This window comes from Abramis brama (genome assembly GCF_963993115.1).
Source record: "Abramis brama genome assembly, chromosome: 12".
Taxonomy (NCBI): Eukaryota; Metazoa; Chordata; class Actinopteri; order Cypriniformes; family Leuciscidae; genus Abramis; species Abramis brama.
In genome coordinates this window covers 9,216,727-9,235,450 of record NC_139974.1, presented here as the reverse complement: position 1 = coordinate 9,235,450, position 18,724 = coordinate 9,216,727, and the positions used below count along the sequence as shown (strand labels likewise).

The 18,724-nt window shown below is 37.1% G+C and overlaps 1 protein-coding gene across 2 annotated transcripts; it reads left to right on the top strand.

Annotated features, from left to right (window-relative positions):
* Positions 1–10,789: 10,789 nt before the first annotated feature.
* On the top strand, positions 10,790–18,271 carry LOC311092987 (uncharacterized protein). 2 transcript variants are annotated; one of them, XM_084130042.1, is made up of 7 exons: positions 10,790–10,883; positions 11,805–11,938; positions 13,971–14,099; positions 15,475–15,645; positions 15,734–15,915; positions 16,166–16,281; positions 17,399–18,271. In XM_084130042.1, exons 2-7 carry the CDS (start codon positions 11,854–11,856, stop codon positions 17,565–17,567), a joined length of 852 nt encoding a protein of 283 aa, XP_083986168.1. In that variant the 5' UTR covers positions 10,790–10,883; positions 11,805–11,853; the 3' UTR covers positions 17,568–18,271. The 2 variants fall into 2 exon arrangements, with proteins under 2 accessions (XP_083986168.1, XP_083986167.1); XM_084130041.1 differs by lacking the exon at positions 10,790–10,883 and having other exon boundaries at positions 11,786–11,938.
* The last annotated feature ends 453 nt before the right edge of the window (positions 18,272–18,724 follow it).

Here is an 18,724-nt window from a genome sequence, read left to right as displayed (position 1 = left end):
CATATGATTGGACAAAAATCTGTGTAGTAAAGGGCGAGTCATCTACACTGTAAAAAATTATATGATTAGTAATGTTTTTACATTGCTTTAATCAAAATAAGTTAAGCAATTTCAAGTTATACGAGATTCAACTCATTTTTTAAATGACTTAAACATCCAAGTTGATTGTACTTCATTTAAAGCAGCAACTTTTTTCACTGTATATTTTGTATATGTATATGTGTATGTGGTCCATTTTAATAGAAGAAAAAGACTGTTGATTTTAAATGCGTACATCCAATTTTACTTCCACAGGGTTAACAGTGTCTATGTTTTGAGCAGTTCTTTTTTTTCTATTGAAGACAGTTATGGAAGTTAATATCACTATTCTTGGGCAGGTGTGAAGGAACTGTGTTGAATTGCACAGGTCTCCTTTCATATGTGACCAGTTGAGCTGGTTCATTGGCCTTAAGTCAACAGAAAGATCCTTAAAGCTAAGAGCTGCTGGGTGTACTTAATACCTCCTGTGAGAGACTCGACTTGAATGTGTGCACCCATTCAATAAATGTAAATGTCAAAAAAGGAAACAAATGTGTGTTTAGTCACTGTCACGATGGGCCATTCTGAATTTCGAGTGCCACGCCTGGCGTACAGTGGAGGCTTTTGGTGTTTCTCCAGCTCTCCCTGACTGATATATTGAATGTGTGGTGTAACCTAAGTATGCATGACTGGTTTCTCACTGGTCATGAAGCGCAATTTGTCATCTCCTGAGCTATATAATCCAGTGTGACAGTGTATGTTTGTACAGTATATTGCATGAATATACTTCTTTTTCATTCTGACTAGTGAAAAGAATTACCATGGTAACAATAGTTTAAGCCAAAAGACCATAGATATGTTGCCTTTGCCATAAAAGTATCATCCCCAAAGGGTAAAAAAAAGTTAAATTCAATGCCATTTCTTTGTAATTATTTGTGAAATTTACTAGCACTTTTTAAGTGAAAATTGTTTCAAAGTAAATTATACACCAGCATTTTTTTTTATTTGCAGTAGTGATTTGTGATGGTATTTGGTGTAATCTACCATGTTTACCATGGTGAAAAAATGTCAAGGGTGTTGTCTGCACTTGAAGTGTATCTGCATGTCCATGAATGAGTTTAGAGGCATTTACTGATCCAATATAATTAAATCACAAATCTCATTCCATGGTATTGTCAGGAAGGTGACAACCAGGAATGACGAGAGGGTCTCACTTAGGTCCTGTATGCCCACGGGGGACTGTCCCAGGCCTGATCGTACAGGCAGAACCTGATTTCAACATGCTCTTGGATCAACATCTTTGTTGATCTTGAAAGAACATTACAATAAACCAATCAGATTGTAGGGACAAGTTTACATTTATGTCAAGTTTTGGCTTACAACCAGGGTTAGGTGCTTCTATCAGTGTTATTCACCCTTAATTTCCCTTTGATTTTAGGGATATGGTTAGGACTACATTTTCAGACAGGAATGTTGTTCCAGTTTCAATAAAATATGTTGGAATGTGACTAACTCAGCAAAATCAGGACATGCCTACACATTAGGGTTTTGGTTCATGTGCATGGTCTGCGTGTGTTTGTGTGGTCACCATATTTTCACATCCCCGCTATTGATTCAGTAAACAGCCTGAGGCTTCAGAATGAAGTCTTTCAGGTTTTTATCTTCTTGCCCCTCTCTTGTCCTCAGCTTTTTACAATACCTCCCCTCCCTGACACGCTCTCATTGTGTCTTTGTGGTATCAGTCTCTCTGCCGTCCGAGTCAAGCTTTCACGGGAGGAGATTTTCTACCAATAAGTTACAAACCTGTTTGTCTACAGTGTTCTGTGTGAATGTACTAACCAGTAATTTACCTATAGTGGTTCCTTCACATGCATGTTTGTGAAACAGAAAGGAGGAGGTGCATGACAGTGTTGTTGAGTGTTTTTTGAATTCCGCTGTCGAAACATTCGCCAACTTGCTTGAGCAAGCCCCAAAGGCTGTCATTACCTTTGGTGAATGCCAAAGGTTAGTTTTCTTAGTACATATCCACATTGTTTGTTTAATTCTGATTTAGCCAATTTATTAATTTAAGCACTTTATAATGTAGAATTAGTAAAATTTTCTTAATAATGTAGGCTATATGACAGATGTTTTGAACTGTTAGAATTTATTGATTGAAAATGTTGAAAAGAGGGCTGACCTCAAAATGTAGAAATCTGTTGTCATTTACTAAACCTCATGTCTTTCCTGACTTGTGGAACACAAAACAGATATTTTGAACATCAGTGGGGTCCAATATTGGTATAAAGTTAAACCCCACTGACTTTCATGGACTGACTTTCAAAAGTATGATAATCTAGAGAAAATGTGTAATACACATAAATTATAATTAGTTATAATTGTCAGAATAACCTATATAAGTTAATTTCAGGTTTTTTCACTTAACTAAGGGGACAACATATTTTAAAACCTTAGGCGGTTTTGTACGAGTATTGCATGCACTCCTTATACGGCTGGACAATTTGTTTGAACATGCATTAACATCCTGTCTCATTCCGCAGTGTTATAGACGAGAGCATGGAGGAGTGATATAGTTCCTCAGAAACAGAGAGACACGCATGTTCACTTTTACAACAGTCTTTCAGTAAGCAGGTTGGACAGGACTTAAAAATCAGCAGCACACCAGTGTTGAAATTTCCACGTTTGGTTGTGTGCATGTTTGATTTTAAAATCAGTTAGCCCCGCCTCTAGACACACACTATTGGTGGTTATGTTGGGTTGGTTGAGATGTTCAAATATACAGCAATGTTTACTTACGAATGGTTTACTTACAGCTGGGATGAGAGAAAGTATAATGCTTGAATCTGACTGGTTTATGAACATTCTAAGGTGTGCAATTATTTGCGGGGAAACGCACGGCTAAAGTAGATCCAGGCAGTCTTGACCGCATTACAGTTCCATATCACTTCGCCAAATGAGTTCAGTTATTTCAAAGGTCTACAACTGCAAAAGAACCAAAACCCACAACGACACTGACCAAGCAAATAAATATAGTAAATATAAATAGGATAGGATAAAATAGGATAAAAATGGCGCTGTTCTTGGAGCAGATAATCGTACAGTTTCGCTATTAGTAGACACGCTAGTGCCGAACACTACTGAGAGACAGACTCAGGTATCGATCGTTTTAAGGACAGAAACCTGACACATCTTGAAATACATCATCTGAACAATGTTTTGAGGTGTGGTAACCGTAGTATTAGCGGAATGATTGATTCCGGGCCATTGAATTATTGAAAAATATAGCACACCCGAGGTGTAACGGCCACTACGCGATGCTGTTCAGTTTGTAGTTGTAAAATCTGGAAGAGAACTAGTATTTTACATCCTCGAATTCCCTCAGGAATGTCTAATGGTTTTGTAGATTGGGGACTTTAGATTTATGACTAAAATAAGGTCTGTGGTTGAAATTACTTGGGAACTTTCTCATTTCGTTCAACATCATAAATTACACTGAATCCTCAAATGCAATTTTTATTTAAAGCTGTGTGCTTAAAAATCATTGCGGTAAAGGACTGCAATGGTTGTCTAATTCGTTAAGCATGTAAACCTTATGGTAGGTGTAGTTCTTATTTAACAACTTAATAGCAGCTTGCTTTTAATATTAAAAACAGACCTTATTTTACTAATAAATCCATAACTGCTCTTTTAAAAACCCTTTTGTGAGAGAGCCAATGGCCATTCCAGTTTCGCCTACATAAGGATATCATGACTGAACAACAGTCAATTTACTGCTGAAAGGAAGCTGACTCAATTTTTATGTTAGTCACATTTATGTTGTAATGCTCCTAAAGATCTCTGGATTGTGTAGAACAGCAGTTTTACTGGAAATTAAGTATCCTTTATTCCATAAACTTATTGTAAGAAGCTTTATTAATAGTCTGATTACTAGCAAAAAAGGGAGTAGTTTTTCTTGAAAATCAAGTCAAAGTCAACTGATGAAACCACAAAAACATACTTTTCTATAGCAGTCATTACTGTACTCACATGAGTACAAACAGTATCTTATTTGGGGTATTCGGTTTTAGGATTTGCTGTCCTCTGTTGACTTATCCAGAGCAGATGGCAAGTTAAATTATGCAAAAGAAAACAATACAACAAAAAGCAAAAGTCTTCTGGAACCACTACTATTTTATTTTAAAATCAAGAAAATGTTTTTTTTTTTTTCACAGCTTTCACATTTTGCATCAGAATAAACATGGTGTATTCTCTTAATATAGTGGGGGGTTTTGGGTTTTTTGGAGAATGCTTTGAATGGCATACACAATGTACATCCCTCAGAAACATCCAAGAGTTTAAGCTTGATGGATTAACCCAAATAATCATCTCTCACAAAATATCTGTAAGCCTAGTGATTATGTGCCTCTTGTGTTGTAGTGCTCTGAAGCCACTATTCAAACAGTTATACTGTGTTGGAACTAAAGTGAGGACACTCACCATGATACTGAAAGCTCTAAAAACAACATTGATTTTTAAAGAGCGACTATCACCCGCTTACTTAAGCGCAGTTGATTTGCCGAACCAACATTCATCCCAAGAATCTCAAGTTTACCTATCAAAAACCAGCTGGCATTGTTATCAATTGAAACCACCTCCCTTTATCCCTTTATGTGATAGAAACCCCAACCACACTGCAGACAGCTATTGGAATGAATCTCACAAAAACCACTCAAGGATAATGTAGGTCATATTTAATCCTAAGAATCACAACTTTGTGTAATACATACTGTACAAAAAAAGTATATACAGTATATACACAGACACACAGGCCACTTTATTGGATACACCTGGCTAGTACTGGGTTGGACCCCCTTTTGCCTTCAGAACTGCCTTAATTCTTCATGGCATAGGTTCAAGAAGGTGCTGGAAATGCGAATCTTCCGTACCACCACATCCCAAAGCTGCTCTATTGGATTGAGATCTGGTGACTGTGGAGGCCATTTGAGTATAGTGAACTCATTGTCATGTTCAAGAAACCAGCTTGAGATTATTTGAACTTTGTGGCATGGTGCGTTATCCTGCTGGAAGTAGCCATCAGAAGATGATACACTGTGGTCTTGGATGGACATGTTCAGCATTCAGCAACAATGCTTATAGGCTGTGGCGTTTAAATGATGCTCAATACTAAGGGGCCCAAAAATCCTCCACACCATTACACCACCACCAGCCTGCTGAACCATTGAAACAAGGCAGGATGGATCCATGCTTTCATGTTGTTTACACCAAATTCTGACCCTACCATCTGAATTTTTCAGCAGAAATTAAGATTCATGAGACCAGGCAATGTTTTTCCAATCCAATCTTATTGTGCAGTTTCCAGTTCTTAGTTGGCAGGAGTGGCACCCGGTGTGTCTTCTGTTGCTGAAGCCCGTCTGCTTCAAGGTTCGACGTGTTGTGCATTCAGAGAAGCTCTTCTGCAGACCTCGGTTTAACTAGTGGTTATTTGAGATACTGTTGCCTTTCTATCAGCTCAAACCAGTCTGGCCATTCTCCTCTGACCGCTGGCATCAACAAGGCATTTTCATCCACAAAACTGTTGCTCACTGGATATTTTCTCTTTCGGACCATTCTCTATAAACCCTAGAGATTGTTGTGTGTGAAAATACCAGTAGAGCAGCAGTTTCTGAAGCAGTTTCTGGCATTAATAACCACGCCATGTCCAAAGCCACTTAAATCACCTTTCTTCCCCATTTTGACACTCAGTTTGAACTTCAGCAGATCGTCTTGTCTTGACCATGTCTACATGCCTAAATGCATTGAATTGCAGTCATGTGATTGGCTGATTAGATATTTGAGTTATTCAGTTGAACAGGTATACCTAATAAAGTGGCCAGTGAGTGTATATAAACCACTCAAGAAAAATGTAGGTCATATTTAATGCTGTATGTATTCTACATGTATTATGTAGTAATAATAATAAACTTTGTGTCTGTAAAGGTTGATATTGATCAGCGAGTATTTAACATGAAAATGCGCTTGTTTCAACAATTTCAACAATCTCAACAATTTGGCATCCTTTATGCAAATAAGTTCTTGTTTTTTAGGTTGCCGTTTGAGGTGTATATATGCATTAGTTTGAGTATTTGTGGATGTGACCATTTTCTGCTTTTAAGACTAATTTAATAAATCTCACTCTGATCTCAGACCTGAAGCTGTAATAGTAGATGCAGCCTAAAAGCTTAATGTGAATAGAGCATCTTTTCCATAAGATGATTGGTGTGTTGTACAGGCGGCAGCATGACGGGACATGCAGTGTGTAATTACTGAGGAATGCAACAGTAGAGCGCAAGCAGCTCTTTTACACTTGCAAAAATCAAAATGAGATACCCTACAGCAGAGAGGTGGGGCTTCTTTGTGGATATGTATCCCGTTTACTCAAACAATTACATGTTGTTGCAATGAGCACATCATGTTTGACATGTGCATACTGGAGTTTCCGGTAATCTGAATGATGAGTTCCTTCCTTGCTTGATGTACTTTAAGTGCTCTCTTTCAGTGGAAGCTAATTTGGCTATGCAAGAAGGTACTGAAGAAATGTATGCTTTTCTTTGGAAAGCATTGTGTGGAATGAATTATGAAAGTCTCTTGATCATGTGGTCAGTAGATGATTTTGATTTGTGTCATAATTCCAGTAGATAGCGTCTGATAACACACACTGCAATGTGAAGGAATATTCAATAAAATTTCGAAATAAATAAATACTGTTTATGAAAGTAATGAGTTTATGAGTAATCATGATCATAATAGATAGCGACTGCACAGTCATGTAAATGGCAGGTTTAATCCAGTCATTTGAAAGGTAAATGCCGTCAACGGTTCTCAAGATCATTGCGCAATGGTACCTGTAGTAGCTGCAGCCGTGACTCACACCCTAATGACAGCACACTTGTGTTTTGTCTTTGCTGTATTTTAACTGGTATGTGTTATTTTGTACTGTAAGTCTCCAAAGTGCATTGCAGAAAACTGACACCAGTCATTTTTCAGCTGAAACTGAACTCCACTGCAGTCATATGACCCATTTATAAGATGAATAATACTGAAAGAAGGAGATGTTGGGGAGTAGGTCATGAAGTGATGTTTATGCATTTGTCAGCCACAAAAATAGATTTAATCAATGTTGAGCCAATGCAGAGGAGTTATACACTCACCGGCCACTTTATTAGGTACACCTTGCTAGGACTGGCTTGGACCATCTTTGCCTTCAGAACTGCCTTAATTCTTTCCATGCTTTCATGTTGTTTACGTCAAAATTCTGACCCTACTATCTGAATGTCGCAGCAGAAATCGAGACTCACCAGATCAGGCGACGTTTTTCCAATCTTCTTCACACTTTAGCCTGTGTGATTTGTAGCCTCAGTTTCCTGTTCTTAGCTGACAGGAGTGGCACCTGGTGTGTCTTCTGCTGCTGTATTGCTTCAAGGTTCGATGTGACATTCAGAGAAGCGCTTCTGCAGACCTCGGTTATCTGAGTTACTAGTTTTCGCCCACAGAACTTCTGCTCATTTTCTCTGTAAACCCTTGAGATGGTGGTGCATGAATACTGGAACTACAGAGAGAGGAAGCAGTGACCAAATTAGGAGCCGTTTACATGACACCGTTTTCAACTAAAAACATTGCGTTTTGGCTGTTCATTTACAAGACAACGCCAAAGTGCAAGTTTTCGAAAACGAGACCGTTACCGTCTCTGTGTAAACTACAAAAACACAAATTTGTTAAAATGGTGACGTGATTCTAAAAAAAAATTAAATCCCTGTGAAATAAAAAAAAAATATTTTTTTTCAAAACTTAGTCTCTCACTTCCACCAATAAGCATCAATGATTTTGATTTTGATCACTCTGCACTTTCGTTTCTCATCAGATGTTCTGTCCAATCAAATGCTCTCTAGAATCCACAGCGTCCCGTCCCCTACATTATAAATAGACGTTGAAGCTGCGGCTAAAATCTGTCACTTGTTCACTCGTTTACTATTTTCTACATGGTGAATGGCACATAGTGCACTACATAGGGGATAGGGAACGATTCAGACAGTTTAAATTTGGCGAATGAAGTCTGGTTTTATGTTAGTGTCACACAAACCGTCGCAGTGCACACAGTCTGCTCCAGTCCAGAGACACAATAAGCACAGAATGGATCATATGAGCGAGTCGACGCAGACCAGAAAACATAACGGATCCTTTTGAATTCTGCACAGAATGCTATAGTTTAAAGCGATATGGAAGAGGTACTGTTAGAGATTAGAAGAAAACTGCGGCTTTACTGAGCTCAACAGCTCTAGCCGAGCTGTGATATAACTAAACGCTATTGGCTATTTTTTTTTTTTTTTTTTTACGTCAACACATTGAATAGCGCTGCACGTTTCAAGGCACTTCAGTGGGCTTTTAAACTCACATTTTGTTTGGTGGCTTGTGTATATCAATCTGATGAGCAAAATAACTTCCTCCACTGGCAGCCGCTCTACCCACAATGCCGTTTCTCACACGCCTCTGTCAACATCACTGCCATTCACACAGCTCTGCAGGCACACTGTGGTTTATTTGTGAGAAGCAAACAGTTTGGTTTGGCACAGTTTTATATTTTAGGTCACACCAATCAGACCATCTAAGCCAGTAAAATGGTTTCCATAGATGCAGATCACTGTGTGATCAAAAGTGTGGAAAATGAGCGCCAGGAAAATCTCATATTGGTAAGTACGGTCTGACATTTAATAAGTCGAGATACAAAAGACTACACTGCCACACGCCTTTCGATTTGTTTGGCCATGGTTGAGAGGTTAAATCAATGTTTTATGAGGGACTAATGTTAGCCTCCATTAGAATGAGACAGCTTGATTTATTTTCAGAGCGAGTGTGGTTATAGATTGTGGTAGTGTCCATTATAGTTTGAAGCTTTCCATTAAGGATAAAGGGTATGCACTTAGCTCTCACTTATTTCACTGTTGAGGTTTGTTCTTGTCAGATGGATAAAATGTATGGTGTTTCTGTAACTATTCATGATATGTATTAATGGAGCACAAAAGCTAAGCTAGTCTCATATGCTAAGTGGCTTTATCGTCATTCAGAAGCTTTACACTGTAATGGTAAAGTGTGCTATTATGTATTTGTTAGTCTGTTTTTAAACCCAAAGAGGCTACAGCACCCCCTGCAGGCTGCAATGGCCTCCTGCACCTGTTGACTTTTTAATTTTAGTGGTGCTTCATAAGGTATATAAATACACTTATTTTTGCTCATACCTAAAGAACAAAACAAAACACCGGTCACGAATTAGAAGTCTAAAATGTGAATTTTTAAAGAGAAATGTCGGAGCTTGAGTTTGTTGCCCAGCCATATTTATTTAAACCGCGAGAGCTCACCTAAGCTCACGCGTACGGCAGCCACTTGAATTTTTCCATATGTCGGGTCAGAGGTCACTCTTCTGCCCGAACTCAATATGAATATGGATATTTTTCTTACATAATTAACCCCTGGAGCCATTTTGATTACTTTTATGTATGTAATGCGCATGCGCTTTTTGGAGCTTCAAAGCCTCAGGCTCTAATCACTCCTATGATAAAGCTTGGAAGAGCCAGGATATTTTTTAATATAACTCAGATTGGGTTTGGCTGAAAGAAGAAAGTCATATACACCTAGGATGGCTTGAGTAAATTATGGGATCATTTTTGGGTGAACTAATAGGCAATTTTTTCAGTTTAAGTTCTGACACTTTTCAGTTGTTTTAGTGGGTTTTGGGTGCCAGTATCTTGAGAACAGTTTGGTGCCTCCTCATCTTCCTATAATAAGAACAGACTGAAACATCGTCATAATGACGGTAATGGTTGTATTTTTTTAAACCTCGATCTATCCTTCAGATGGAACGGCTCTGATATGAAGACTATCAGTAAAATGAGTGTTTATAAATTCCATAGATATCACCTCCTCTCATTCTTGAGGCCTAAATAAACTCAGTCTTTCATTTTTTTGCAAAACAACCAGGGTACAACCAATGTAGTATCCTGGAGTAACCAGTTGTCGTTTTTGTATTTCAAGTGTTGTGTTCAGGATAGCACAATCAAACACAACAGAATGTCATCTGCTAAGAGTTGTATATGAAGGATAAGATGTAAATTACATTTTCAGCAACAACTTGCTGGGCCTTATTTTTAATCCAAACCGCTCTTTTAGATTGAAATGTACTAAAAAAGTTTGCAAGAATATAAAATGTTTTTTTTTTTTATAAAAAATAATAATAATAATGTTATGTACTGCCTGGTAATTCTTAATTAATAATTCATTAATAATTGATATTTTTTTTACTTCTACTGGGGGAAAAACAACAATAAATTAGCTTGATAACATTGCAGTGGTCATTTTCATGAGCAAGATAAGATTTAAAGGCTTAGCTTTGCAATTATAAGTTTCCTGGCTGTCCTGGAACATGTATATGCTTCCATCTAGTGGTTGAAGAAAGGTGTATAATGTTTAATGGCATATCACCTTGTTCCCGCTTGTTCCTAATGGTTAGCATGAATCCTAAAACGCCTCAAACCTGTATGCTGACACTATTAAACGGATAGTTAACACAAAAATAAAAGTCATTTAGTCAACCTCATGTCGTTCCAAACTGTATGATTTACTATGTATAAGGCTATGATATAATAATATAATAATATTAGGATAAGCCTCTCATCAACCTTACCAACCTTACCTTGCCTTTATCAACTAGGCAAGTTCACGCATGCCACCAAACCCCAACTTTCACGAACACAAGCTGTAAGTGTCAGAGGGAACGGCTGCAACTCTGGTTGACCAAGTTTTCTGTGTTTATGCATTTAAATATGGACTAAGATAAGGTGAGGATGTAATGATCGATTCTAGCCTACTTGTTTAAAACACAGTAATTGCTAAGCATGTATCAGAATTGTTGGCAACTGTTATTCAAACTGTTATCTGGCATCCGTTTTGAGGTTGATGCACTAATGTTGTGTCTCTGGAAAATAGTGATCTGTGACATTGTAATGTTCAAAGTTTTTTGTGCACATTTGTTGACGAGGGATTTGTGGACAGATTAATGTTTTTAGATTGGTGGAGTACAAAATTGGGACAGAAAGACATGCGAGTCAAGCTGTTTTAACGTTTAGTCGGAGGTTATTATTCAATAATTCCATTCCATTCATATTTTTTTAAAGGATTTTTTTATGCTCATACAGTAATTGGGTAAGGGAAAGAAAGGGAAAAGTAAGAAAAAGCTCTCTGAAAAAAACACTTAAAGCTACAGTCCTTAACTTTTGACGCCAATAAACAGAACTGCATGCGTCTTGCGGAAGAACATTGAAGCTTTATGTTTATCTCAATGGCGAGTCAAGCAGCGGACTAAAATAGTTCGAATATAAACACTTATTGTACCGTAGTGATTCAGAATAAGACAAAAACCCGGTTTGGAAAATGGATAGGCCTACATGAGGTACTCGCTTATTACGTAAATTTTGAACCAAAAAAGTTACGGACTTCAGCTTTATGTATTAATGTGAGTGACTATTCAATCATTATGAAATAATGTAGGCTAATGTTTACAGTTAGGGTGAGTCATAAGCTGCTGGTTTACAGAAAACGTCACAGAATATTTGTGTCAGCTAACTTTTCTGAGAAATTGCTTATGACATTTTCTGGCTAAACAAACATCTGGATCTTTAATGAGATACAGAGAACTACAATGTCAACCAATCGCACGTCACAGCACACGGACACAATGTTGTTTTAAAACACCCCTGCAGTTGAGCAACTGCTGCAGTGAACAGAGGGATAGCGTGCAAAACGAGAGCAATGTCTGCAAACAGAGAGGGAATGCACAACAGTCTGATCGACGAGCCTGACAATGACTACAGCAGCCCAGAGGTGCGATATTCAGGTATGAGAATCAGAACTTGGACACTTGCATGTGCTGTGTCTTGATGTTTACATTTACACTGTGTGTAGTGAGGCCTGTGTTTCTTCAAGAAAGTTTGTAAAAAATTATTATTATTATTATTTTTAAACCCTCTAAATATTATTTTAGAATTTAGAAATTTTAAATCAGTGGTTTTAGATCGAGTTAAGGTGTATATTACGTACAAATTGTCACATTAAAGCTAAAATTGTTGATTAGATATATATTTTTTAACAATCATATATGGTTAACATTTGGTTGAATAGTTGAAACATTGATTAAAACATTTCAACACTAGATTTTACATTTATGTGGCAAAGTTTTATATTTAGGCTAGGGTAAGGAGATTCAAATCACAAACCCTTTGGTATGAGCAATAGTATTAGTGATGCATGACTTACATCCCTTCAGAATTTAGACTCGAAATTTAGAATTCTCTTTTTAATCATCTTGCTCTATAATTTTAAATTCAATTTCTCCTTTCAAGCTGAAACAATCAAAGCCTAAATCTTATTATTGGTTGGATGATCATACTCGTACTCTCAGACAGGCTTGTCATAAAGCAGAGCGGAGATGGAAGCATGATCGCCTAACTGTGTCCTTTGAGGTTTTTAAAGACTGTTTAAAAATTTCTCTGATTTAATTCAATTCTCCATGATTAATTCAATAACTAATCTAGGTTGCCAATTTCGTGTGGAACCCTCGGCTGAACTTTGTGAAAAATATTTTAATGTTTTTTGATGATAAAGTGATAGCCATTTGTTCAATGTTGTATTGATGTTACTCGATCTTGCCGCTGCCTTTAATACTGTTGATCATAATATTCTTTGGCATTTAGAACATTTGATTGGTATCAAGGGTACTTCCTTACGATGTCTTAGTTCATGTCTTAAAGACAGGTCTTTTTAGTGTTGGGTAAGTTTTCCTCATTCTCAACTTTTATTATTATTGGAGTACCTCAGGGCTCTATTCTGGGCCCGCATCTTTTTAACTTGTATATGCTTCTGCATGGGACTTTTCAGGTGCTGCCCCCCGTTTATCAATTGCCACTGGACATCCGCCTTGCACCTTCTATTATCTCTTTTAAAATAAGCCGAAAGCGTATCTCGCCAGGCATTTTAAGTTTGTGTTGTTGTTTTTATTATTTTGTTTTCATTCTTTATTCTGCTGGACTCTTTTTTTCTCTATTCAGCAATTTGGTCAGCTTTGCTGTTTTTAAATGTGCTTTATAAATAAAATGTACTTATTAGACATTAAGTATATATTTTTTTGAATGAACAAACATTCATTCTGAATTTAATGTTTACATTAATAAGGCCTGTATTTCTCCATACATTGTAAGAAAGTTTGTAAAAGAATTACAAAAAAAATAAGACTCAGTGGTTTTAGATTAATGAGTTAAAGTGTATAATTTATTTTTCAATTGTCATATAAAAGCTAAAATTGTTTATTTTATTTATTTTTATTTATAAAGTATAAGTTTTGTTGCATACTACTTTTATCAGATACATAATTTTTGGCCACCCTAATGTGCTTCAAACAGTATGTTTGCTTTTCCAGGGTCAAACCACTATCACATTGACCAATATGTGTTTCTCAACAGATGATTCTAAAGGATTACTTTTTACACTTTCCTGAATGTGAACATTTTTTACCTTTTTGGGCAATTATTCAACCTCAGATGCTCCATAAATGCCCAGTTGTTAAATGTCACCAACCATAAATGTTTATGATTTATGCCAAAAAAATCCTGCTTGACAAACCTACAACGTTATTTGATAAAGTACTCATCAATACTCTCAGGGTTTGAGTTAATCCCAGTGGCAGTGGAAAATACTGTAAATCATTCACTGAAATGGGTGACATGTAATCCAAAAAAGTTTTTCTTGTCAAATAAATGTTATGTAAACATGCTTCATTTGTTTAACTTTGTGTAAAAAAGTGCATTGTTAGACTTGGCCATTTTTATACAATTGTTATATTGTAAATCGTTGTTTTATTTGTTTGTCCACAGTATTTAAGAACGCTGGGGGTAAAAGTGGAAAGCGATTTTGCCAAGAACCATTCAAAGTGGCAACAGCATGCCTGACTGCCTTCTGCCTCATCTTACTCATGGTCCTGGTGGTCACAAGTATTCACAGTGGTACTTCTCCTTTCTCATATACATGACTTGCGCAATTTGGTGTGATAGTGTTTATCAACAAGTAGGGCTGAACATTGATACTTACACTGGACAAAAGTAATGGGACACTATAATGGCATTGCATTCTAAATACATAGACATTAATATGAAATGGGTCCCTCCCCTTGCAGCTATAACAGCTTTCACTCCTCTGGGAAGGAAACCCATTCCATAAAGCTCCCGCCACACAGTATTTGTGCTGATATTATTGCCAGTGGAAGTTTGGAACTCTTTAGCTCTGGAACCAGCAGAGCGTTGGTGACTTTTACACACCTCAGCACTCGGTGACCCCGCTCTGTGACTTTACATGGTCTTCCGCTTCATGCCTGAGTCGCTGCTGTTCCTAAACGCTTCCACTTTCCAATACAGACAGTTGGCCGTGGAATATCTACCAGGGATGAAATTATACAAACTGACTTATTGCAAAGGTGGCATCCTATCACAATACCACACTTGAATTCATTGAGCTCTTCAATGAACCCTTTTTTCACAAATGTTTGTAAATGCAGATTGCATGGCTATGTGCTTGATTTTATACAACTGTGGCAATGGGTCTGATTGAAATAATTCAGTAATTAAGAGGTGTGTGCCACAATACTTTTGTCCACATAGGCCCCGTTTACACGTACATGGTTATTTTCCCTTCGGTTGTGCCCCTCGTTTACACGCAAACGGAGAATTCGCCTCTGAAAACGATTCTTTCTAAAAACTCTGGCCAGAATGGAGATTTTGGAAAACTCTGTTTGCACGTTTGCATGTAAACTGAGAAAAACTGAGTTTTAGGCAGTCGACATCACAGTATGCGACAGAACTTGCACTGCGTCAAAGGTGCGACCTATATTTTCGGGATTCTGATTGGCTAACATGGGCTTGAGCTTTTCGTTACTCTGCCACCTACAGGTTTGGCATGCCCTTGACGCCATATACACGGGTTTGTGTAAACGAACACTTTTCTGAAAACGGAAAGGGTGAAATGTCCGTTTATGAAAATAACTGGCCCCGTGTAAACGTAGCCATAGTGTATTTCCAGATTCAATTTGATTTCAATTCACAAGTTCTTAATTTGATCGAATTCTATTTTCGATTCCATTCGACTCATTTTGGTATATTCTGTTACTATTTCTAACTATTAAACAGTTCATTCGCTATTTATCTTCCAGATATAATCAACACAAGCACATAATAAAAAACGTCCATTTCTTGTGTAAAACAGTCAAATTATAATAAGATTATAACTCATAAACACATCAGTTTCATTTTAAATTTCATCTTTCTATCTTTATTTCTCAAAATCCCTTATGTGAACCCACATCTGCTTTTATCTCCTCTGTCTTAGGTAAGGGCCGTTCCTCTGATCAGGATTCCCTCCCCAGCGCTTCTGAAACACACATGCAGACGGGCTGCGCTAATGTAACGGCTCTGACTGAAGAACTGCAGACTGTGAAGAAAGAGAAGAGTGAACTTGAGAGAGAGCGGTCGCAGTTGAAGGACAAAATCGCTAAGCTTGGTTCGTGAGGTGCAAGTGCATGCATTTGTGTTATTAACAAGCAATCTCTTGCATTTCATAACGTCCAAAAATGTTGGGTCTTTTTTAGAGGCAACCCCTGCACCACGCACCACTCCAGCACCAACGAAGAGTCCCTGCCCTGAAGACTGGAAGCACTTTAACGGCAGCTGTTACTACATCTCATCGTATGGCAGGAGTTGGTCAGACAGTCAGAAGTACTGCAAGCAGAACGGAGGACACCTGGCCATCATCCATACGGCTGAGGAACAGGTGAGGACAGACGAGAGCTGTGCATCTCACTGCGCTTTAAGTATGCAGATATATTTGAAGAACATCTAAGGACCTCAAGTAACACTGACCGTCCACATCTATATGTGTGTGTGAAAAAAGAGAACAGAAACTACTAAATATGTAAAAGAGGAAGGGATCTTAGCCAAAACATGTGAGGCATTAAAATTGATTACTAAGGTTTTTTTTCCCCACTGATTTTAATGATATTTGACTTATTGACCGGATAAAGACGTTCATATGGGACCTGCTGCCCCGTGGATACTGGAACGCTTACTGGTTTGGCATAAGTGATGAAAAAGTAGAAGACGACTGGTACTGGGTGGACGGAACCAAACTGGTTGGAGGGTAAGAAATTAACAAGTTAAAGCTCTCACACTAGAAGTCCAAGCTTCAGTACTAGATGACATCTCACATGGAGTTAAAACTACTGAGTCATATTTTTTCATTCCTCATTTGGAGATATGGTCTCATGTTATGACACTGAATCATCTCATTCTTCCTGTTTCTTCTTCCTCTTTGTAAAAAGCTGAAGATAAAGAGATCTTGCATTCACTCATTTTTTATTCATATATCCTCAATGTTTAATGATAATCTGACTTTTATTAATGTTAGTGACTGCTTGGGAATCAGGAATTGATATTTTACCTTTTAAAGATATTCTGTAATTATTAAAGGGAAAATTACAGGAACCAGGACTTTTATTTTATTTTGTGCTCATATTATTTTATTTTATTTATGCAAAGCGGTTATATCTAGACATTCACTTATAAAGAGTCTTATTACAGCCTGATTAATTATAGAAATGTAGGTCCCACTTTATATTAAGTGGCTTTAAGTACTATGTACTTACATTGAAATTAATAATTTGATACAATGTACTTATTGTGTAGATACATGTTTTTACATTGTACTTACATTTTAAAAATTCCTGCATGTAATTACAGCTGTAATTAATTTATGTAATTACATTTGTAATTACACAGTTGACCCTTCCCTTACACCTTAAACCTACCCAATCCACCACACCTGTCCCTAACCTTACCCGTATCACACCTCAATAGCAGCAAAAGTGTTTTACAATACAACATGAACACAATAAGTACATTGTACTTATTTTTTGCTGTAAGTACATAGTACTTAAAGCTACTTAATATAAAGTGGGACCGAAATTTATTATAAAATTAATAAGGAGATAAAATGGTCATATAGAAATAAAATTACAACTGTTTTGGGTGCTACAGAATATAGAATATGTGGACTTACTGTACAGAGAAAAAAAAAAAAAGCCAAATGCAATGTCCCTTTTAAAAAGTTGAGAAAAACCTTATTAAACAGATTTTAGAACCACTTTAATTTGCCGTTGTCATTTTTTATTTAATTTTTTATTTTTATTATGCTGTCTCCAGACCGTAAGGAAACCATGATGTCTGACTGGAACTAACCCATTGTTTTTCCTCTATAGTTTCTGGGAAGATGGCGAACCCAACAACCATATCGATGAAGACTGTGGCTACATGATAAAAACAAATGTTTTAAGCCGTGTGGCTGTAAAGAGCTGGTATGATGCGCCGTGCTACATGTCCTTGCCCTGGATCTGTGAGAAGACGACTGAGTCGACTGAGTCTACTTGATCATTGCTCCCACCAATCGAAACAGACCGTTACCACAATTACCATTGTGTTTAGCATGCCTGGTCTCAGGGTTTTAAATGTTTGAAAAGAAAAGAAAGAAAGGCCAACTGCAGTAATGAGTCAAAAAAAGCAATTAACTGTTTATTTTCATCTAACATCATATGTGCATTTATTTTTATCTAACTTTAGCTATGCTTTTTACCAAGGGATGATTTTTGTAAAGTAATTAAGTGCTTGAATTTTATAGAAAAATTATAGAAAGATCAATTGATTTATCAGTTTTCAATGTAAAATGTATTGTCTTTTCATAAACAACTAAACGTCTTTGAATGACTTATCCTGTTTGCAGTTCTGGGGTAACTATTATGACTATATACAGTATAACAACTTTTATGTAAATACCTGTTTTGTTTGTTTTTTTATTATAACTTTGGTTATGTCAGGCAGTTCCACTTACACTCAGTAGGGCGCAGCATTGAGTCAAAAGTTTTGAACATAATGGGTCAGTCAATAGCTGGGGCCTATACCATGTAGCAGGTTTAGGTGGATAGCTAGGTATGTTTCAGTTTAGTTGGGTTTTAGGCACTATGAAATTGGCTCTGCTTTTAGCGGTGTTCATTGCTATAGTAATTTACTCCTCGCTTTGCATTGAGCGGTTCTTTGCCTCCAATGTCAAGCATTAAAATCATTGAATGCATGGCTAACCGTGGATTATTTATCCCTTACATACATTATCAACTATATAAACTAACTTCACAACATTTGCTTGCACTGAAATAGCAAGAAGTTTTCTTTTAGTTGCCCTCTTTCATAGACTCTTTTCTTGATGTGTAAATGCATTTCAATTCTGAGTATTTTTCAATCTCGTAATATTCTGCAGAAAAGAGAAGTGAATTTTCACAGCATGTGATAGGCTCTTCGCTACTGATGTCACACTTTCTTGTGCACATGCTCTATAGTTATTTCCTAAACTAGGATCAAAGCCTGAGTTGACAGAAAGTTGATAATCAGCGTCATGGTACCAACAAATCCTGATTGGATTGGATTGGTTTGGTTTTGTCAACTCAAAACTAATCTTCCTACCCTGAGTTTGTTCAACTTCCATCATGGTGCGGGCCCGTGGTTTAGTTTTCTTTTTCTCTTCATATTTGATTTGT